General features: G+C 50.9%; 1 protein-coding gene across 1 annotated transcript in view; it reads left to right on the forward strand.

Annotated features, from left to right (window-relative positions):
• Positions 1–22,447, forward strand: part of FANCM (FA complementation group M) — a 47,637-nt gene that overhangs the window by 17,452 nt on the left and 7,738 nt on the right. Inside the window, exons 5-14 of the mRNA XM_027905722.1 lie at positions 1,748–1,879; positions 2,687–2,819; positions 2,998–3,126; positions 3,565–3,666; positions 4,462–4,646; positions 5,264–5,470; positions 8,104–8,338; positions 10,908–11,065; positions 11,603–11,761; positions 19,574–21,444. Of these exons, the coding sequence (XP_027761523.1) occupies positions 1,748–1,879; positions 2,687–2,819; positions 2,998–3,126; positions 3,565–3,666; positions 4,462–4,646; positions 5,264–5,470; positions 8,104–8,338; positions 10,908–11,065; positions 11,603–11,761; positions 19,574–21,444 (3,311 nt within the window). The remainder of the gene's footprint in view (positions 1–1,747; positions 1,880–2,686; positions 2,820–2,997; positions 3,127–3,564; positions 3,667–4,461; positions 4,647–5,263; positions 5,471–8,103; positions 8,339–10,907; positions 11,066–11,602; positions 11,762–19,573; positions 21,445–22,447) is intronic.

Below are 22,447 nucleotides of genomic sequence, written 5' to 3' on the forward strand. Positions count from 1 at the left end.
CCAACCTGTGCCAGGGCCTGCCCACCCTCAGAGGAAAGAGGATAACATAAGATGCACCAAAACACTCAGAATTCTGGCTCCCTTTCCATGATTTCCCTTTATCAGCAGCCCTTATCTGCTGTAAGCAGCTTATCCTGCTGGCTCCAGAGTGCTGGTTTGGAATGGCCGGTGGGATGGAGTGGGCAGGCTGGAAATTCCCCAGCACGGTGCTCCCCAGGTCAGCTGCTGCTGTCACAAGGTCTCCTTCACCCTTCCAAAGTTCTCCTGCATGTCTGATTCCTTGGGGGATTAACACAGCTGTTGCTGATGATGGCAGTTATTCCCGCTCCTTGTCTTGGGATTTTAGATTACCTTTAAAGTAGATATTGGGAAGAAATTGGTTACTGTGAGGGTGGGCAGGCCCTGGCACAGGTTGCCCGGAGAAGCTGTGGCTGCCCCTGGATCCCTGGAAGTGTCCAAGGCCAGGTTGGACGGGGCTTGGAGCAACCTGGACTGGTGGGAGGCAGTAATCTCTCTGTGACAGGGACAGGACCCTGGAATGGCTGGAGCTGTGCCAGGGCAGGCTCAGGTGGGATCTCAGGACAAGGCTCTTCCCCCAGAGGGTGGTTGGCACTGAACAGGCTCCCCAGGGCAGTGGGCACGGCCCCAAGGCTGCCAGAGCTCTAGGAGGGTTTGAATGATCCCTCAGGCACAGGGGGGATTGTTGGGGTGTCCTGGGCAGGGCCAGGGATTGGACTGGATGGTCCTTGGGGTCCCTTCCAGCTCAGGATATTCCATGCTCTGTGAAGGTGTCTCTGCCCATGGCAGGTGATTGGAACGAGAGGAGCTTTAAGGTCCTTTCCAGCCCAAACCGTTCTGGGACTGTGTTTTGAGTTTCTCCTCACCAGCTCCAGGAGTGCCTGGCTGGCCTGGTTTAGGCCTGGTTTTATTGGTTTAGGTGGATGATTTTCAGGGGGCTGAAGGGACGCTAAAGGGATTTGCTACATTATAGCCCTCTTAGTGCAGGGCAGCTGTGCTGGTGCTGGAGTGGCTGGAAAGCTGGGGAAACACGGTGTGCATGGATGCAGGCACAGGGAAGTGCCTTTGGAGAGCCTGTTGTTGTGCACCGAGATGTTTTTGGGGCCATTGGCCAAGGGACCAACAGGTTGTAAACAGCGTTTGTGGGACAAAGCTGATTACTGCGATTACGGCCGAGTTAGCGCTCACGCCAAACTAAGTCTGGGCAAAAACCCTGACCACCTAAGGCTGCGAAACAAAGAGGAAAAACAGGATTAGGATGCATTAGTGCAGGTTATTCTGCGTGTTGCACCCATGTGGAAAGCAGGTACATGTGATGGAGGAAAACTAAGTGTGTTTTGGGGTGGATTCCAGAGGAAACAGGACATGCTTCTGGTGCTCGTTCCTCTGTGCTCACATCTCCCATCCCTCCCGCACACAGCTATCTGACCTCTTGGCCGGTCTTTCACCTAAATTGGTCTTCCCAAAGAGAAACACGAGTGTTCTGTGCCCAAAATGCCACTCAGGTTCATGTGAGCAGTGAGAGAAGGAGCCTGAGCTCCAGGCCTGGCTGTCCATCCCATTCCCTTCCCTCTCTGCCTGTCAGTCCTTGTGCCATTCCAGATCTCAGGGTGTGTTTCCCCTCCCCAGTGTCAGGATGGATGGAGGTTCCCCTGCAGGTAGGAGGGGTGTGTGCACTGGAGGCACAGATCCCTGGGGAACAGGTCCAAGTGCTGTGTTTGGGTTGCAGGTGCTCGAGGCATTCACTGGCCGACTGATCCGAATGGGAGTTTTGGCCAGGCGGGACATTCCCAACCTGACCAAGTACCAGATCATCCTGGCAAGGGACCAGTATAGGAAAAACCCCTCTTCACAGCATGTGGTAAGAGTCTCTATTGATTTCATGTCATTGAAGTGGGGAGGAAATAGTAATTATTATCCATAGGTACCAAATTTCCTGAGACATTTTAAGTAGATTTCTGGTTTTAGCCCTGGAATAAATTATCATAGAATCATAGCATGGTTGGGTTGGAAGGGACCGTAAGGATCATCTATGAAATCTATAAAATGTACTTAACTGTTCCATGTTTCTGGATGGCAATACAGAAAAGTTAAGGGAAAGATGAAGGGCTCCATTTCCAAAGTGAAATTGTTTTGAGGGCTTAGATTGGACTTTCAGCAAAGTTCACACTTTCCCCTCAAAGCTACATTCCTGCTCCTATTTTTCGGAAAGTTGTCAGGGAGTGGTCAAATTTTGTAATCTTAAAGAACATTGCCTTAAAAAACACTGTGTGCCTTAAGAAGAACATTGGGAAATCCCTTTCACAGTAAGCAAGGCAACTTTCCTGCCTTAATGTCATAGCTTGGGTAGGATATGCCAGAAATCCCTTGTTTTGCCAAATCCAGATGGGTGGATGGTTCAGCTGGCGGAGACTGAGGGGAGATGAGCTAATCCTGGAGGATAACACAGGTATTTTGGAGAGCATTTTGGAGGTGGAGAAGGAGTGCCTCCAGTGGGCTGTGTGAAATCTGTTCCCTGAGGGTTGGGATAGACAAACTGCTCGCTGGGCATCAGCTGGGGCTTTGGCTCTGCTCCCCAGGCACCAGTCTGGTTTTGGTCAGGAAATGCAGTGTGATTCCTGCTCCTCAGTCACTTCCCAATTCAGTGATGATCTGTTTTGTTTCACAGGGAGTCCTCCAGGGCGTCATTGAAGGGGACTTTGCCCTCTGTATCAGTCTGTACCATGGGTATGAGCTGCTGCTGCAGATGGGAGTCCGGTCCTTGTTCATCTACCTCTGGGGAATTATGGATGGAGCCAAAGGTGAAATGTCCCCAGAGACATCCTCCCTTTCATTCACCTCATCTCTATGGCAGCTTACAGAATAAGTGGGTTGCAAATGGAAGTGGTGTTTATTCCCTTCATCCCAACTGGAAACACATTAGCAGTGTACATTTGGGAAAGCAAACTGAATCCTGAGGTGTTCCAACTCTTTCCAAAGGGCTGACCCGCACGAAGAACGAGCTGGGGCGTAACGAGGACTTCATGGGGCTCTACCAGCACCTCCAGGACATGTTCTCAGACATGGCTGTGGCTCCAGACACTGCAGGTGTTTGCAGGAGTAACACAGGTCAGGATTCCCCTCTCAGGCACACACTATTCCTGTTTAAAAGTTGTGCTGCACGTGGCTACTCTTCTTTATTCCAGGTTGTCTTTCCAATAGTCCCCTCCCTCTCTCACTCCCTCTCTCGCTTCCCTTGGTGGTTTTAGCTACTTCCAAACCAGTTTTCTGTGTTTGAAGTTTTTCATTTGATTTAAAATGAAGGTTAAAATATTACTATTTGACTGAATGTCTTTTCCATTGTAACAAAAGTAACAGAAAATTGGGTTTTACAAATGTGCTTCTGTCATTAGTTTATTATTTTCTGTGGGTTGATGCAATTAGAATCAGTGTCAGGAATTTGTGTATCCGACTCGGATAGTTCCAATGGGAGGGAATGAAGTTCACTAAACCTTCATGCCTTTTGCCGCTTTACCTATGTCTTTCACTGCTTTATTGCCTTTCTAGCACTGGATAAGAAAAAGGAATTCATCTACAGCCATCCAAAATTAAGGAAATTGGAGGAAATTGTAATAGAACACTTCAAATCCTGGAAAAATAGGTGCTCTGGTAAGTACCAACAACTCAAAAAGTGCTTGACCAGTTGAACCTGGGGGTGGAAACAAGTAATATCCCACTGATTCCTAATTTGTGCTAATTTGTATGTTTGTGTATCCTCTGTGTGGAAAAGTCCTCTCTAGAAGAACTACCATAAGATTTCTGCAAGACAAAATGTCCTATGAGTTCTCATTTTTAATTTGCTGTAAAATGCTCCAATAACTGAGTGAAACAGAGATAATAAACTCACTCCTAGTGCTTCCGTGTCTCCTGCTTGCCCTGCAAACCCAGGGTTTGCTCTGGGCCCTTCCCTGGGGGCTCTGCTGCCATTGCCTCCTGCAGAGTTCAGATGAGCATATTTAAGGAGCTTGAAGATAAAAGTTGTGAGATCCAGCCTGTGGCCACGAATTACATGTGCCCAGCTGCCCCATCCACAGGCCTTTCCAGCCCTTCCAGGGGTGCTGATTCCAGCCTTCCCCAGGCACCTGTTCCAGTGCCTGGCCAGAAGAACACGGAATGCTGAACTTCATTGCAAGGCACTTGCCCTGCAGCCTGAGCTTTCCAGAGGAACCTCAGGGATGGGACCCCAGATGAGGGGCATTCTCAGCGTGCTTGGTGTCTGTTCTCCAGTGTTAGAGCACTGCTTTGATTCCAGAGGGAGATTTTCCAGGAGGAGTATCTTGGAGTGTTTTCTGTCCATTTGCCCGCGGAGTGAGGTGGGAACTGTGAACATGTAATTTGTCTGATGCCCTGTCCTTTTTCATTACTAATTCCACTGAAATCCTGCCTGTTTTTCCGATCCAACAGAGCAGGAGGGGAGTGAAGGCCCCTCTGGGGACACCAGGGTGATGATCTTCTCCTCGTTCCGGGACAGCGTGCAGGAGATTGCGGAGATGCTGTCCCGCCTCAGCCCGGCCGTCCGGGCCATGACGTTCGTGGGACACTCCACAGGCAAGAGCACCAAAGGCTTCACCCAAAAGGAGCAGCTGGAGGTACAGAAAAGAGGAGACCGTGCCAGGAAATAGTGATAAAGAGCATTAACTGTGTACATAACTCCACACTGTGTGGAAGTGGCTGAACTTTCACTGTCGCTGGTGGAGTTCAGTGCCTTTCAGAGGACCCAAAATTATACTCACTGAACAGAATATACAATATAAACTATTCATATATTTGCATTCTATTTATTTGTATATTAGCAACTGTTGACCTGTATGTATTAAAAGTCGGGGGGAATATTCAAATATGTGCTTAGGGAATTCTTTTTTCTTGTAGGCAGGAAAGATAAGATCTGTCCTTAAATTTTGACCTAGCAAAGTTAAAAAAGCCAGACAACCCCAAAGATATTTAATTGCCCAGTGGGAGGATCAGTGTTAGAAGAATGTCATGGTTGGAGTCAGACTAAGGTGTGCCTTTTTTCCTTCATTTTGGAATTAAACAGTTGAAGTGCTGATGTTGGTCACGTTGGTGTGTGGGATTTGATCGAGAGGTAGCAGTTGATTTAGAAGGACTAAGTTTGGGCATTTTACAGTGTAAATTACTGTTTCCAGCCTAGAAAAGCTGCAGGGCCACGGCGCTGCCCTGGTCAATCTGACCTGAGTGCCTCGTGCAGGTGGTGCGGCGATTCCGGGAGGGCGGCTACAACACGCTGGTGTCCACGTGCGTGGGGGAGGAGGGCCTGGACATCGGGGAGGTGGATCTGATCGTGTGCTTCGACGCCCAGCGCAGCCCCGTGCGCCTGGTGCAGCGCATGGGCCGCACCGGCCGGCGCCGCCACGGCCGCATCGTCGTCATCCTCGCCCAGGGCCGCGAGGAGAGGGTGAGTGCGCTGGGAGGGACACAGCCCCTGGCCCTGGCCCTGCTCACAGGGAGCAGAGATCGGAGCTGCAGCCCCCTCTGAGCTCTGCCCTCAGTCTCCTTCTTCAGTCTGTCCTGGGAAACTGTCACAGAATCCTGGAATGGGTTGGGTTCAAAGGACCTCAAAGCCCATCCAGTGCCACCCCTGCCATGGGCAGGGACACCTTCCACCAGCCCAGGGTGCTCCAACCTGGCCTTGGATACTTCCAGGGATCCAGGGGCAGCCACAGCTTCTCTGCCCAACCTGTGCCAGGGCCTGCCCACCCTCCCAGCCAGCAATCCCTTCCCAATATCCCATCTGTCCCTGCCCTCTGGCAGTGGGAAGCCATTCCCTGTGTCCTGTCCCTCCATCCCTTGTCCCCAGTCCCTCTCCAGCTCTCCTGGAGCCCCTTTAGGCCCTGCAAGGGGCTCTCAGGTCTCCCTGGATCCTTCTCTTCTCCAGGTGAACACTCACAGCTCTCCCAGCCTGTCCTGTCCTCGAATGATGACACTGGGAGCACTGGGAGCACTGGGAGCACTGGTCCTGGGCTGGTGACGACACTGTGTGCTCAGAGCAGAGCTCAGTGGCTGCTCTTGCGTGTGAGGTCTGAGCAGATCAGCTTAGGGGAAATCCACTTTGGCTGAGTTCCTGAACCTCAGCACTCAAGTGGAGCGTGGTTAATCATCCCTGAGTACAGGCTGTCCCTTGGGAACCCCGTGGGACACTGCAAACCCAAGCTGTGAGCCAGGGAGCCCACCATAGCTGTGCCAGCTGCAGCCCACGGCCCTGCACAGCCTGGGCTCATCCACGCTGTGGGAAGGGCAGGATTTGGGCAGGCTGCACCAGGCAGCCCCTGCTGCCATCTCCGGTGAGAGGGTGCAGGACAATAAGGGCAAGATCTGTGTGAGCCAATTGTACACCCAAAATTTCCGAGTCTTGGTGTTCATGTATTCCAGTCGATGTCATAGCTCTGGTTTGTGTTTGTGGGTGGCAGGGATTTCATTCTGAGTGAGAGGATCCTGCCTGAGGGGGAAAAAAGCAACTTTGGAGGGATGAGGGTTAAAAATGACAAACCTGAGTGGTGGTTGTGAATAGATGTTTTCTCATGCTACTTATGCGGGCTGGTTACTACTGAGAGCTCTTCTCTGTAATGGGATATAGAATAGTCCTTTAAATTCCTTGGAGCTTCACTTAAGTACCTGGATTACTGTGTTCTCCAGATTTTCTCAGAAATCTCTACAGCAGAACCTTCCCCACGTAGAACAGTAATTGTAGATCATTTTTGTTATTATTTTGAGATCAGGAAATAAATTTAATTGCTGAACAGTATGGGTTTGGTTTGTTTGTTGTTTTTGCTGGAGGGTATTTTTTGGGGTAGTTGTTGGATTTTTTAAGATTGAGTCTCCTTCCAGTTCTATTAATGTGGAGATTCTTTCCCATCACATAACATGCAGCTAAATAATGAATGGTCATTATGGTCCCTCATAATTTGTGGGAATGTTGGGGGTTTGTGGGGGTTTTTTTGTTTCTTTGTGTTTGGGGAGGATTTTTTGTTTGTTTGGGTTTTTCTTGGTTTTGCTTGGTTTGTTTGTTGGGTTTTTTTTTTAATCAAACCACTTCAGTTGCCTTGCCCAGCTTGTGAAGCCCATGGTGTTTGTGCAGGCCTGGCAGTGTGAGGCTGGCAGGGATCCCTGTGTTTATTCCTCAGCTCCCACGTGTTTCCCGGGGCAGCCCCACATCACGTGTGTCCTGGGCCCTGAGCTGGCAGGGAATGGGCCTGCATTTGGGGTCCCTGGTGTTTTGGGTTCCCCAGCTCAGCTTGCTGGACTCGGGGCTGCTGGACTGGGATGGGGTGCAGGGCTCGGAGCTGCCCCGGGAGCAGGGAAGGGGAGCAGCAGCACAGGGACAGCGCTGTTGAGGGACTTGGTAGCACCATTTTTTGCCATAAAGAGACCTTTTTATTTCTAGGATTGTGCCAGGATTTTCTGGGATGTTGTAGAATGAAGAGGCAGTTTGTTGGAATGCCCGAAGGGCCGTTTGTCAGAGCTGGCTGCTGATCTCTGCTGTGTTCAGAGCCTGCCTTTGGGTTGTCACCTCTGCCCCTGCCCCCAGAGATCTGTGCCAGGTCGTGGCTGCCACGCTGTCCCACTCAGGGACAGCCCGTGTGGACAGCCACAGCAGTGGCCTGTCCCAGGGACCCAGAGGAGAACACTGCTTTCTTCCCTTACATTCTGCAGCCTTGTCTTGCTTTCTCTGTTGCACAATAAAGTAGGGTGTAATTAAAGGACTCAGAGCACGTATGACATCAACAAATCATCTTCTGCCTTTCTTCTGCTTGGCCTCCTTTCTCAGTTTCTGATGTAACCTCATTTCCATCACCCCCATATCAATGGCTCATTGGAACTTCCCCCAGACAGGGCTGTGCTGCTTTTTCTCCCCAGTGCTGTGTCTGCTTCTGCTCTGGTTAAAAACCCCAAACCAAAAACCACCTCCTTGAGGGAACAGACAATAACAAGAAACCCCACAGACACGCGGGTGCTCCTTGAGTTTAGATTGAGTCCTGTGACAAAACAAGCAATCAGCATGTGACTTCTCTCTTTATCTTCTCCTTCCAGACTTACAACCAAAGCCAGTGTAGCAAAAGGAGCATCCACAAAGCCATTTCGGGGAACAAAACCCTTCATTTCTACCAGCACAGCCCACGGATGGTTCCAGAAGGCATCAACCCCCAGGTGCATAAAATGTTTATCACTGCTGAGAAGTACGAGCCAGGCAACTCCAGGGTGCTCTGCAAAGAGAGGAGATCCAGCTCCCTGCAGCACAAATCTGCTCCCTTTTCCTGTGTCATTGGTAAGAGGATTATGGTGTTTCTCTAAGCGCTGCGTAAGCTGCCATGGCGTGTTTGTGTCACAGCACATCCCTCCCGCCTCTGCCAGGGCTCTGCAGAGCCACCCCTGCCAGCTGGGACACTGGGCTGGCCCTGCTGCTCCTCAGCCTCTCCTTGGACATCCACAGCTCAGGCTGGAAATATCCCTGCCCTCAATCAGGCACTTGGTTCATCCTCCACCACAGAGTCACTGACTGAAGGTTGGGAACTCCAGCTGGGAACAGAAGAGGCAAATGTTAATCAAAGAATCCCAGAATAATTTGGGTTGGGCAGGGACACCTTCCACTAGCCCAGGTTGCTCCAAGCCCTGTCCAGCCTGGCCTTGGACACTTCCAGGGATGCAGGGGCAGCCACAGCTTCTCTGGGCATTATGGCTTCATAGATGACAATAACACAACAGTGCTTGAAATCAGGAGGATTGTGAGGGGAGGAAAAGGAGCAATCAAGGGCAGGGTATTCATGAATTGTGCACTCCCTTGGAGGAACGTTAGTCTAAAAGGAGGAATGGCTCTTCAGCTGGTGCAGTTACATGGCACTGAAATGCTCAAGAAAGTGAACACTGTCATAAGATAGGAAAAAAGACCTACTTTTTAGTAAGTACTGGGGAATTGTAGTGGTCTATCTCCTTGTTAGTGCTTTCTGTAAAGACCAACAGCAACTTCTTGAAACTCCTTAAAGGCTTGGGAAACTTCATATTCCAGTACCTGATTAAACAGACACAACTGCAAGGAAATAAGCAGAGCACAACATGGAGTGAAAATCACCATTTCAGGGCGTTGGTAGGTCTGTCCTAGAAAAGAGAAACGAGGCAGTGAGGGCATAAAGATGATAATGCTGAGTGTGTTCCTGCTGAGGGAGCAGCTGCAGAGCTGGGGTTGCCACGTTCCTGTTGTGGGAACCAGATGAGGCACAGGGGGTGTGGGGGGCTGAGAGGCACCAAAGGTGGCCAGCACTGAGGTCCCAAAGGGGAAAAGGCTCCCTGGAAAGGGTGGTCAGGCCCTGGCAGGGGCTGCCCAGGGAGGGTTGGAGTGCCCAGCCCTGGAGGTGTCCAAGGCAGGCCTGGAGTGGCACTCAGTGCTCTGGGCTGGGGACAAGGTGGGCATCAGGCACAGGGGGATCCATGGGCTGGGAGGGCTTTGCCAGCCTCAGGGATTCTGGGACTCTGTGGTTCTGAGAACTGACAAATTCCCTGCTGGCTACAGGCTAATCCCCCTTCTTGTCCCCCTCGAGGCTGGTTCTTCCTCTGCTCCCCTTCAAGGAGAATGGAAATGTTTTGGTTCTGGGGAAGAACCAGGACAATAACAGGGATGATCTGAATGATCTGTTTGTGTTTGGTAGGACATTGCATCCATAACATAAAATGTTCTGGAAGATAATGAGCATGTGCTGCCTCCCATGAGGGTCAGAGGCTTTGCCAGTGACTGAATTCCACAGGACTTGGTAATTCCCACCCGTGTACCCAAACAGCCTTATCAGTCTCAGTCAGAATGGGAATGTTCTTCTTGTGTCTGTGTCCCTTTCTTTCCTTCCAGAAGAATGCTTAGGACTGTTCTTGACAGCCAAAATCCTTACTCTGCTCAGAAGCAGGAAGCCCAGAGCTTTGGGAATCATCTGTTCCCGAATTTCGCCAGCTCCTGGAGGCCTCCTTGGTGGAGTTGCAGCACGTGTTACCTGGGCTGATGATATCACAGGCTCATCTTGTCTTTGACACACGGGGCTGGAGCTGTCACACAGGGAGCTGACGTCATCTGTTGTTCCCAGAGCTTCCCTGGATGTGTCTGGATGGCAACAGCTCACCAGGAACAGGCTCCCCAGGGCAGTGGGCACGGCCCCAAGGCTGCCAGAGCTGCAGGAGGGTTTGGACAACGCTCTGAGGGACAGGGGGGATTGTTGGGGTGTCCTGGGCAGGGCCAGGGGTTGCACTGGATGGTCCTCAGGGTCCTTACCAGCTCAGGGCATTCCATGATTCCATGATTCTCTGTGTTTCTCTGAGAAGTGTTTCTAATTTGCTTTTCCTTCAGGTCTGTCTCTTTTGTCCTCCTCTTCCAGGTCCTTGAACTGGGTGTTATCTTAAAGGAGTGGAACATCTCCTACACTGGAGTAAAAAATACTTCATAGCAATGATGATTTTCTGGGATTTTTAGTGATGGCCTTAAAAAACTTCAGTGCTCATTTTTCCAACTTTTTTTGGGCCGGACTCTGGACTCTCAGGGATCTGGGTTGGAGTCTCAGACTCTGGCAACTGTAACTTGAGAGGATTGAGAGACACAGGCTGATTCCTCTTATCTGGAATTAATTCCCACCAGAGCCTGGGCTGCACATTCATCCCAAATCCTGTCTGCAGAGACACTGCCAAATTAACTCCATTATTCCTCTCCAAGCCTCACACACGTGCCCTGAGAGCAGCCCCACCCCTGGCACTGTTCTGGGGAGGCTCCTTTGCCGTTCCTCCCCAGCAGTTTGGAGGGCATTATTTTGGCATTATTTTGGGTAGTGATTTGTATCTCTCTGTCTCCCTGTGTCCCCCCATAGGCCAGAAGCAAACTGTCTCTCATGAGAACTGGTCCCTGTCACCTGAGGAATATGAAATATGGGACAGACTCTACAGGATTAAGGAGAGTGATGGAATAAAGGAACCGGTGTTGCCTCAAACTCAGTTTGCAACCTTAGAAAACCTGGAAGAAATACCAGTGAGTTTGACTTTAATGTCGTATTTCCTTTGCATGAGGCCTAAAGGACACTGTAAATGTCAGAGGTAACTCTGAGTTTGAAGGAGGTCTGTGTTAAAAAAGCCATTTTGAGATTTACATGCAGGTTTTGAGGTGAGGAATTTAGCAGTGGGATGTTTGAAATGGGTCACTGAGGGTTGGGTCTGTAAATCAAAAATATCCCAAGAAGTCTCTCAGTGTCCATTAAGTTCTGTTGCTGTTCTTAAGAATTCCAAGCAGGATGCTGCATTCACAGAATCCCAGGATGGTTTGTATGGGAAGGGATGTTAAAGCTCATCCAGTGCCACCTCCTGCCATGGGCAGGGACACCTTCCACCAGCCCAGGGTGCTGTGAAGTTTTAACTTTGGACCAGAATTAAACCTTTGTGATGTTGTTGTTTAAACATTTCTCTGCATTTCAAGTCGTGCCAGAGGAGTGCCCGAGTCCTGCTGAGCAATGCCTTGACTGCAGTGTCCTTTCCACCCTCCTTCCCACGGCAGGAGCAGCAGGAGCCGCAGGAGAAGGAGCAGGAGCAGGGGGCAGTCCGGCTGCTCTCCCTGTGCGAGTGGAGCCTCTGGCAGAGCCAGCCCTTCCCCACCGCCCTGGTCGGGCACTCGGAGCCCTGTCACCATTTCATCAGCCTCATGGAAATGATGGAGCAGATGAGGCAGGAGCAGGTAAGGCTGGCTGGAAACCTGCCCAAGGATTGCATGCGCAACTGGAGGAGGTAAAAAATCAGGACAATTCTGAAAAAAAAGCAAACTGCAAGGTGAATTATATGTGTTTGATCTTGTTCCAGTGTGTCTCCCCCTGGTGTTCTGTGACTCCTGATCTTTGCCACAGAAGTGGTTTCCAAACAGTTGATGTTTCCCTACACAGGAGAAAACCCTCCACCCTTAAATCAGTCTTCCTTTATAGATCCAAGTATCAATTTATTACAGAATAACATTACATACAAGAACTTAATATATGCCAGGAAGCCAAGCCACCAAGAGGGATATCAGAGCTATTCCAGAGGGTAACAGGGATTAGAAGTAACTCTGTGTCGTGTAGGTTCATCAAAACCATCCCATAGAAGTGATGCAGGAATGTATTCATGTTCTAAGGGGATTGTTTGTAGGATTTTGGGGTTGTTTTCTTTGAAAGCTTTAACTGAAAACCTAATTGCTCCTAAGAATTAAAGGATAAGGGGAGAGCAGCCAAACAAACATGGATGAAAGCCATTGGGGGGGGTGGGAGTTTTGTTTGCTGGCTGGTATGGATAGCAAATATCCTTCAGAAGGAAAGCCAAGGAAGAGGGTGTGGAGTGAGTGGACACTTCAGCTGTTACCATACTATTTTCCCCTCCAGTTGAGCTCTTCTGTGTTCCCCAAATATTGCCTTTTGGTGTGTGGAAGTTTTTTAGGTCATCAGAATTTGTTGCTAAGCTGCCAGAGTTTCCTGAATAACAGGACTAATCAAGGAAGAGAATGGAGACATTGTAGTTGTACTCCTTGCTAGGAAGGAGCATGAAAGGGAGGCTGTAAATAGACTTTCTGAGCTCAGATAAGCTGCTCCTTCACACAACAATGACATTCCCAACTTCTCTGAGAGCCCCTGTTGCAGCTGGGGTCAAGGATGTGCTGCAGAGAGAGAGGGCTCAGGGAGAGGTCAGGGACAGGCAGGAGAAGGGAGTCAGGAGGCAAAGAAAAGGTTCAGAAATTAGAAGGTGCCCCCTAAGCCTCCTTTTCTCCAGGCTGAGCCCCCCCAGCTCCCTCAGCCACTCCTGGTGCTCACAGTGAGAGTTCCAGGCATTATCTGGATTGACTCCCAGCCAGCTTTGTCTGAGCTGTCCTGACTAGTCCAAGGTGGAGACGCTGAGCTCTCATCAGCCAGAGGAGGATTCCTGGCTGGATGTTCCTGGTGTGTCCCAAATGCCTCTCTGGAACATGAGAGGTTATGGCAGGACCATCACTCCACCCTGCTGGATCCTTCTAGGGAAAAACAGGGCACTGGCAGGGACTGGGGGACAAGGCAGCACCTGGGATCACACTGACACCCAGGTCTGACCCTTCACGAGTTGTTGGGCACTTCCTCGTGTGTGTGCCCAGCTGTCCTGGGTTGAACTGGATGGGTTTGAGGTCCCTTCCAACCCCACCCATTCCAAGATTCCATGCTGCTGTGCCCACTGAGTGCCCCCCAGCCCTCCATGGAGCGGGCTCTGCATTGTTCCTGTGCTCCAGGCTGGCCCAGCTGGGGAGCAGATCCCTGCAGGACTGAACAGAGCTCCCTTGTCTCTCCACCCTCCTCGTGCTCCAGCCCTGTGACACTTTTGGCCGCCTCGGCTGGACTTGGTCCAGTCCCAGAACATTCCTTGTCCTGGGGGCCCAGAACCAGCCCAGGCTGTGCCCAGGGGGTGTCCCAGGGGATGGAGACAGGACAGTGCTGTCCCTTGGCTGGGGGCTGCCCTGCTGTGGGTCCTGCCTGTGGCATCCACACTGCTCCTGTCCTCAGGGCTCTGTCACCCCACTGGGGACCCTCTGCACAGCTCATCACTGTTGCAGGCAAAGTTGTTCCCATCAGGATCTTCAAAGAATTAGGGAAGGTTTTCCCAAAGCTGGTTCTGGCACGTAGGCCATGGCCAGCCCCATAGGGAGCCATGATAACCACTACATTCATTTGTTTTGCCCAGAGGGCTTGTTGTTAGGAAAAAAGTATTAATTAAAACAGCAGAAGAAGGACAAAATTAAAGAAATTTAGGGATTTGTAGGCAATGTTTGATTTTCTGCACACCTGTCAAGTCATCTTCCTATAGTTGGGTCTGTGCTGGCTGCATTCCTGACTCTGCTGGGTGGGAGAGATTCCATCACCTGAGCAGCAGGAAGGGATGTCCCTCCAGCCTCTGGGACATTTCCCTCAAGCAGGAATGAAGCCTGAAAAGAAAAATCTATCTAATATGTTAGTCCTGTGTGAAAAGTGGATGGAAGAACAAGTGCTTTAGCAGGGATTTAGTGAAAGGCTGGGAGAATTGGGGTTGTTCAGCCTGGAGAAGAGAAGCTCTGGGGTGACCTGATTGTGGCCTTCCAGGACCTGAAGGAGCCCCAGGAATCATGGAGAGAGACCATTGACAGGGGATGGAGGGACAGGACACAGGGAATGGCTTCCCACTGCCAGAGGGCAGGGATGGATGGGATATTGGGAAGGAATTGCTGGCCTGTGTGACTGGAGGGTTTGTGTGGATGTGCTGTGCATCCAGCTTCCTGCTATAAATATTCCCTGGATGAATGTTCCCAGCTGACCTGGCTGCTGTTTATTTGTGCTGCTTAATAGCAGAGGGATAAGGACCAACAGGGTCAAAGCTGCTTCCTTAAATACTTGAGATAGTGAACCTCCCACCACAGGTCCATTGATTATTTATTTGCTGAGGCACTGAATCTTCCTGTGAGCAACCAGATGATCTGGGAGGTTCTGAGGAAATTAGTTCTTGGGCACAATCTCAGTCAGAGGTTAGTCATGACTTAATAGGAGCCAGCTCAGGAGGTATTTGTGTGGGGGTTTGGGGTGGGTTTTTTTTCCTGTTAGAGAAGAAATTCAGTCAGAAATTTACCCATGTTTGGCTTTCCTTTCCTTGTTCTCATTCAAGGATTCAAGAAACAGTTGAGTTTTGCATAACAGATTTAAGAAATGTCAATTTGAGGGCTTGTGTTTAAAAGAGATGAAGTGAAAATGGGTAGGAAAAAAATATATTGTATTTGTATGCTCCTGAAAACTCAGAGAAGAAGTTGGCCCAGTGAAAAGAAAATAAAAAGTCAAAGAAACCCCAAATGTGATCCCTGGAAGAAGCACATCCACTGCAGCAAAGCCTTTAATGCCTGTGGGCTTTATTCCTGCAGCAGCACACCCGGGGCAGATGGGGGGATTTACTCCCAGGGGGATTTTTGGTGTGACAAGGGAACCAATCAGGTTGTCCTTCTGCAAAATAATTCAATCTCTTGTAAGCATTTTTTGAAAATTAAACCCTGCTGTCTGGAAACAAGGTTGGGGCAGAGTAATCCTTTTTATGGGAATGGTATTTGAGCTTCTGAGGATGAGGGACAGGGAATAGGGAAGTGGAGAGCTGTGGTTTTTCCTGGGAGACAGGTAATGCTTCCTTTTGGTGATTATTAATTCTAATTTACAGTGGCAGGGTGACTGGATATTTCCCAGCCCAAAGCTGGCAGTGGGAACTCAGTGACAAAATAATCCCAAATTCTCCCATTAGAGGTTTGTCTCTGTTTTCCACTCCAAAAACCCCTCGGGAAACTCCTTCCAAAGGCAGGATGAACCTGGCACAACTGCCACTGAAGTCATGTGTGGCTTGTCCTCAGTCCTGGGCTGCCCCCAGGGCTCCCCAGCTGAACTCCCTGACGGCAGGGAAATGTTCCCTGGAGACCTGAAACCCCAGTGAACCTGAAAAGCCTTCCCTTGCTTTGGGAGCTCTGAACCAGACGGGTTTGGGGGGAAAACACAACATTTCCAGCCAGCTGGGACTTGCTTCTCAGGAGCCCCTGAATGCAGTGTTTAAAATGGTTCAAATAGGACAATTAAATAGTTTTCCTGGGTTTTTAAGCCCCTCCTTGACAATAGTTTGGCTGAAATCCTCCTCTGTGGGAGGGAGAGGATTCTGCCCCAGCAAGGAATAATGTCAGGCAAGGTGGGGGGCTTTGGGTTGGGTTTGGAGGGTGAACTGGGGGAACCTGTGAGCCCCAAAATCTCAGCTCTCCAGTTCAGATAGTTTCTGTACATTGATTTCTCTGACCTGTGCCAAATGATTTGAGTCTGAGCATTAACTGAGACCTGGGTTGGGTTGTTCAGACCTTGGATTGCAGGTGCTTTGTGGCTCAGCACGGGTGGATTCTCCTGCTGTTGCCTTTTGGGTTTGTCCCACTGTTACTTTGTTTAGGGATGTCTGGGTGGGTACAGGAACTTTGCATTTCGGGTTCTGCGTGTAAAATCCTGCTCTGTTATTTTTCAAACTGTCAAAATGTTTATAAATGTGAATAATTTGTTGGTTGTCCCTTGAGCTTTCACAGCAGATTGATTTGGAGGGCTTTGACAGGAGCTGGCAATTCCAGGACAGGCCTGGAACTCTGGCACGAGCTGCTGGACAACAAATGGCTTTGGGAATAGGATTTGTGGGAATAGGAGAGGGACTTTGGACAAAGGATGGAGGGACAGGACACAGGGAATGGCTTCCCACTGCCAGAGGGCAGGGAGAGATGGGATATTGGGAAGGAATTGCTGGCTGGGAGGGTGGGCAGGCCCTGGCACAGGTTGGGCAGAGAAGCTGTGGCTGCCCCTGGATCCCTGGAAGTGTCCAAGGCCAGGCTGGAGCACCCTGGGCTGGTGGAACCCAAACTGTCCCTGATTCCATGATGATAATCACATCAATGTGGAATATTGAACTGCACCTGCCTGGATATTCCCATTCCCACCATGGTTTTAGTATTGGCCTGGCAGCACTGTAAGCTCAGGGCATGGAATCCTGGAATGGCTTAGGTTGGAAGGGACCTCAAAGCCCATCCAGTGCCACCCCCTGCCACGGGCAGGGACACCTTCCACCAGCCCAGGGTGCTCCAACCTGGCCTGGGACACTTCCAGGGATCCAGGGGCAGCCACAGCTTCTCTGGGCAACCTAATTTATTTCCTGATGTGCTGGAACATTCACTCTCACTTCTTCAGCCTCTTTAGTGATGCCTGTTGCCACATTTGCAGGGTACATATCCTGTATTTGGCTAAAATCTTTCTTTTTAGGGATCTTTGAGTGTTTTTATTGTGTAGCTGAAAGCAAAAAGCAGCAGAATTAGTAGATACATCAATAATGTGATACCATCAGGAAGAGAATTATCCCAGCTTTTGTGCAAGGAAATTGGGGGTTCTGTGCCCCTCAGGCTTCTGCCATGGCTCAATACATTTTTAAATCAATTATCTAATTCCATTTTTAAAGACCATCTCATGTACTGTACCTAAACTTCCAAAAAAAGGCTTTTGACAGTGTTTCTTCCCCTGGAGTATCTTGTGGAGATGAAGCAATCCTGGAGCAGGGATTGATTATTGTGCTCACGGAGCAGTTCTGGCAGGTGTAAACACATCATGGCCTGTTGTGAGGGGGGGCAGTCCCAGGGCACCAAACTGTCCAGCCTGGCTGGGACTGGGCTGGGCAAGGGAGCGCTTGGACAGCGGGATCAGGGAGAACTCATGGAATCATCTCTGCTTTGGGTTCCTTGGGCAAGAACACCTTCCACTGGGATCACGGGATTTCCTTGAAGCCTGGTGATGGGCAGTGGGGAGGATGGGCGTGCCTGGGGCATTGGAGCCGCAGCACCTGCTGGCCCTGACACACCCAGGGGTGGGAACCCTGCATGGATTCACTCCAGCTCTCTATTAAAGAACTTTGGGTTGGGGAAACCTGCATTGTATCTGCCCACAGACTTAGCTTTAATTTCCAAATAGCAAACCCCCCAGGGTTTTGGCAGGGAGCTGAATTAGCAAATGTCCCCCCAAAGCAGCTTATGGGGACAGAGGGGAATGTCAGTTTGGGAGTTGATGCCTTACATTTGAATGCTGGGAAACAGGACGTGTAATTACACAGGGATTTCTGTATCAGACACGGCCATTTTCATACATTAGGGTTTTTTCCCTTTTCATTTTCTGTATTAAAGCCTGTCTTGCTTTTCAGCCTGCCTCAGGGTCATTGATTTAGCCCGATAGTCTGAGATATTTTGCTGCTCCTGCCTGACCTATTTGCAGAGTGGCTGGTACACCCTGGAGCTGCCAGGCTGGCAGGGGGCTGAGCAGGTGATTTAAGGTTCCCCCGTGGTGCACACTGAGGCTCCAGCGTGGTCATTAGGACTGTGCCCTTTGCCTGCAGCAGCATTAGCTGGGCACAGCCTTTGCCGAGGCCGTGCCTGGAATGCCCTGCAAGTGGAGCAGTTACATAAGGCCGTGTGAGCTCGCTCGGGTCCCTGAGCCCTGCCCTACATGCTAAATTTGGCTGCTGGGCTGGTGGCCGGGCACCCTGCGGCACTGCCAGGCTGTGGGGGCTCTGTGTGCCAACACAGGACATGGCCCTGGCTGGGCAGGGAGCGGGGGTCTCACTGTGGGGACCCCTCCCTGCTGCCCTGTGCTGTGGGACATCCCACAGTCTGGGATGGCTGGGATGGAGGGACCTCAGAGCCCATCCAGTGCCACCCCTGCCCTGGGCAGGGACACCTTCCACCAGCCCAGGGTGCTCCAACTCGGCCTGGGACACTTCCAGGGATCCAGGGGCAGCCACAGCTGCTCTGGGAAGCTTGATTAGTTTGGGGGTTTGTAGGTTTGGGGTTTGTAGTTTGATTAGTTTTGGGTTTGAAGGTTTTGTGGTTTCTAATTGGGTTGGGTTTGGATTTATAGGTTTGGGGTTTGCAGTTTGATTAGTTTGGCGGTTGTGGGTTTGGGGTTTGCAGTTTGGTTAGTTTTGGGTTTGGAGTTTGCAGTTTGGTTAGTTTTGTGTCACAGAACAATTTAAGGCTGGCTGTGCCAGCTGGGCTGTTCCTCAGCTGAACACCCCAGCATTGCCCCGTTGGCTCCTCCCCAAACCACTCCTGCTCTCACACGGGGCACTTCTGGCTCCTGCTGGCCCTGGGATTTCACCAGAGAATCCCAGACCTGCATTCTGTGCCTTGAGCTTGAGGGAACCAATTATTGGAACCTGCCCTATCAAAGCGCTCCTTTAACCCTTTCACAGCAGTTCTGTTCTTCACTGCTATGGAGTCAAGGCTCTCCAGAAGTCAGCGGGGTGCTCTGGGGGTCTGCTGGTCTCCCAGGGAATAAATATGACCTGTATGTGTGTATGGATGGACACACACACACACAAATGTGATATATAACAACACTTTTGGGACTGTTAGGAGGCAGACAGTCCAGGTAATCTCTTACTGTGAAAGTCAGTTTTATCACCCAAGGGACCTTGTTTCGTTTCAGGGCTTGAGGAGTCCAGGCATTCATCTCACTGAACTGCCAAAATATAATCATATAGTGATTGTTCCTTTTGTTTAGTTCTTACATCCTTATTTTTATTGCCATTTATTGTAATTAGTGAAACAGGTTGGAACTCCAAAGGAACATTCCCAACCATTGCCTCCAGAGCCCCTTTAGGCCCTTGCTGTTCCTTTGCAGGCCTTAATTTTGAAACCTTCATTTAAAAGAGGGGGTGGGAAGGGCAGTAAATGAACAGCTTTCCATCCAGGAGTCCCTGTGTGGATCCCTCACTGGGGGTGCTGTCCAAGCCTGCTGTGCTTTTTCCAGGTGTGTGTTTGGAAAAGCTGGTTCCCTTTGGAACAGAGGATTGATAGGCCCAGGGAAAAAGCAGCTGAGGGGGTGTGAGTGAGAGGTTGTTCAGGAGAGTGAAAGCTTTGTCAGTTGTGCCCCATGCTGGGGCTGTGTGTACCAATGGTGTGTCTCTAGTAAATGCTGCCCTGTGTTTGTCCCAGGGAGACTGCGGCTATGGACGGGAGCTCCAGCCCCACCTCCGTGTGGAAGATGTAAATATTCCAAGGAATAAAAGGCATCTCCACACAGCCAACTCCAGCTGGGGTCAGAGAGCACGATCCTCCAGGAAAGACATGGCACACTCATCCAAAAGGAAACCATTCCTGCCTGATGGGGGTGATAACGAGAGTGAACTCTTCACCACCTTTAAAATAACCAAGCCAAAGCCTCCCAGAAGAACTCCTGGATCCAGTGTGGGAGCGGGTCCTTCGGCTTCTGCCTCGGGAGGGATTGCTCTGGATGAACAGCCTGACCAGGACACTGAGAGGGACGAGGAGCTGGAGGTGACATTTGACTTAAATGCAGTTATCGACCTGTGTGACAGCAGTGACAGCACTGACATTGCTGACAGTCCAGCAGCTCAGGGAAACAAACCTGCAGGCAAAGCTCCTGCATCCCTGGGGATGCTCCCTGGGGATTCAGGGTACGAGACATCCCCAGTGTCCTCAGACCTGTTCTATCTCCCCGAATCCTACAGGGATTCACTCGGGACACCGTCCCAGGAGCCTCCTGGCTTACAACTGACATTGTCCCGTGTGCAGAGGCTTTTGTCACAGTCCCCTCCCCCCATTCCCTCCTGGAATGAACTCGAGGACTTGGAGAACGTGGTGAGGAATGAGGAAGCAGTATGTCCTGTCCCAGAGGTTATCCCCGAGGGTCACTCCGTGGAACTGCAGGACAAAGCCTTCTCCGTGTCCTCAGAAGCTGATCCTTCACTGCTGCTCGTGGAAAATCCCAAACTGAACGTCCCCAGGGAATTCTGTGCTCCAACAAGTCCCCATTTGTCCAAAACTGCCTCATCTTCCAAGGCTGCCGTTGTTGAAGAGGAGCACGCCTGGAATGACAGCTTTGATGGGCTGTTTGACAACGAGGAATTCCCTGACATCCAAGGGAAGCCTCCAGCCACAAACCCCCCTTCAAACAGGCATTTTGCGCACAGAGACACCGAAGGTGGTGTTGGTGGAGAGCAGAGCATCCATTTGTTTGAGGATGAGCCTGGGGATGGCACTGGGGACGGCGGGTTATCCGTGAGCGAGGAGCCTCCAGCCAGGTCAGAGCCAGGTGGGAACGTCATCGGGACAGATGGAGAGGGGGGATCCAAGGGGGCTCCCTCAGAGAGGCCCTGTGTGAACACCAGCAGCTGCAGGGAGCAGCCCCAAAGCAGGAAATCCATGGAAACTCCTGGAGTGCCCGAGCAGGGCCTGGAGAACGAGGATCTGTCCAACTGTTCCCAGGAGCTGTTCTCCGTCACCTTCGACCTGGGCTTTTCCATCTCAGACAGTGACAGTGAACCCCCTGAGGAGAACAGGAACACCGAGAGCACCAGCAAAGCAAACGCTGCCTCGGGGAGGGGGGCAAAATCCACTGAGGATGGAGAGAGATTCCAGAGCGATGGTGCCAGGCTGGAAACCTCACCAGAACGGGATTGCAGAGTTCTGGGGAGAAGAGCCATTTCCACACCACTGCCACTCCAGAGCAGGGGCCTGAGTGACAGGGAAGGGCCAGAGCCTGCTCCTGCTGCAGTGCCTTTCCTCAGGTCAGGAGGCAGGAGAACGGGAAGGGCATCACCTGAACCTTTGCCTTTGGCACTTTCGACCCCCGTAAGCAGGAAGGGTGGGAATGTCCAAGCCATCAAAAGGATTCCTAGGAAAGTCTTCTCCAGTGCCAGGGAGGAGACTCCAGAGGTGCCTCTTGGAGGTGAAGTCCCTAAAAGCTCACATGGGCAGAAGTTTGGGAGTTCAGCTGTGGATTCCCCGTTAGGAAGAACTGCAGAGCTGGAAGACACCGCCCTCCGTGGATCCCGGGTGTGTCCAGGTGGGGATCTCAGTGGGACAGGTTTGGTCCCTTCATGTTTGCTCAACAGGATCCAGTGTCTTTTGGATCCTCAGTTTGGTGTTGTCAGGGAGGTGGGAGGGCTGAAAGGAAGAGAAGTGATGGCTGCAATACTGGAATTGGGTGGATGAGGAGACTTCACCCCACCCCACATCCAAGGAAGGACTGGGAATTAAACCACCTGAACCTCCTCACGAGTGTTAAAGCCATGGGAGATGTAACTGTGTGAGTTACAGCTGCCTTCAAAGCCCTTTCTTAATCTCCTCAGGATCTGATTGGTACTCCTCTGGATCTGTTGATCCCTGAATCCATGCCTTCATCTTTTCCTGTCACTGCTCCTGAGGAATGGAAACTCTACTGATGGATTTCTTTCCCTTTACTCACATGACAGCTGACTTGTATTTAAGATTTTCTGAGATCACAACTTCAGCACAAACTCTTACAGGATCCCAGAATGGTTTGGGTTGGGAGGGACTCCCAATTTCATGGTGTCCCACCCCTGCTCTGGGCAGGGACACCTCCCATCCCTTGTCCCCAGTCCCTTTCCAGCTCTCCTGGAGCCCCTTCAGGCCCTGCAAGGGGCTCTCAGCTCTCCCTGGAGCCTTCTCTTCTCCAAGTGAACCCCCCAGCTCTCCCAGCCTGGCTCCAGAGCAGAGGGGCTCCAGCCCTGGGAGCAGCTCCAGGGCCTCCTCTGGACTCACAAACCCTGTTCCTTGGCTCCAGTCCATGCACCCAGAGGGCTTTGGGTCACAAAGTGCTGCCACAAGTGCAACTCTTTCTCAGCTTTTAAGGGCTTCTTCTCTTGGTTCTGCATTCCCCCTCCCTTTTTCCATCTCTGTGCTGCCCAGGGTAATCACTCCCACCCCCAGAGTCTCCAGGGAAGCAGGATTTATTGTACATCCCAGCTGGAGATTATCTATTTTGATTAACAAGGCTAAAGAGAACAATATTTGTCCTGTGGATCAATAAATAATCTCCTTTGG

This window comes from Empidonax traillii, unplaced genomic scaffold, assembly GCF_003031625.1.
Source record: "Empidonax traillii isolate 1590-97213 ecotype Southwest subspecies unplaced genomic scaffold, ASM303162v1 scaffold1198:size232379, whole genome shotgun sequence".
Classification (NCBI taxonomy): Eukaryota; Metazoa; Chordata; class Aves; order Passeriformes; family Tyrannidae; genus Empidonax; species Empidonax traillii.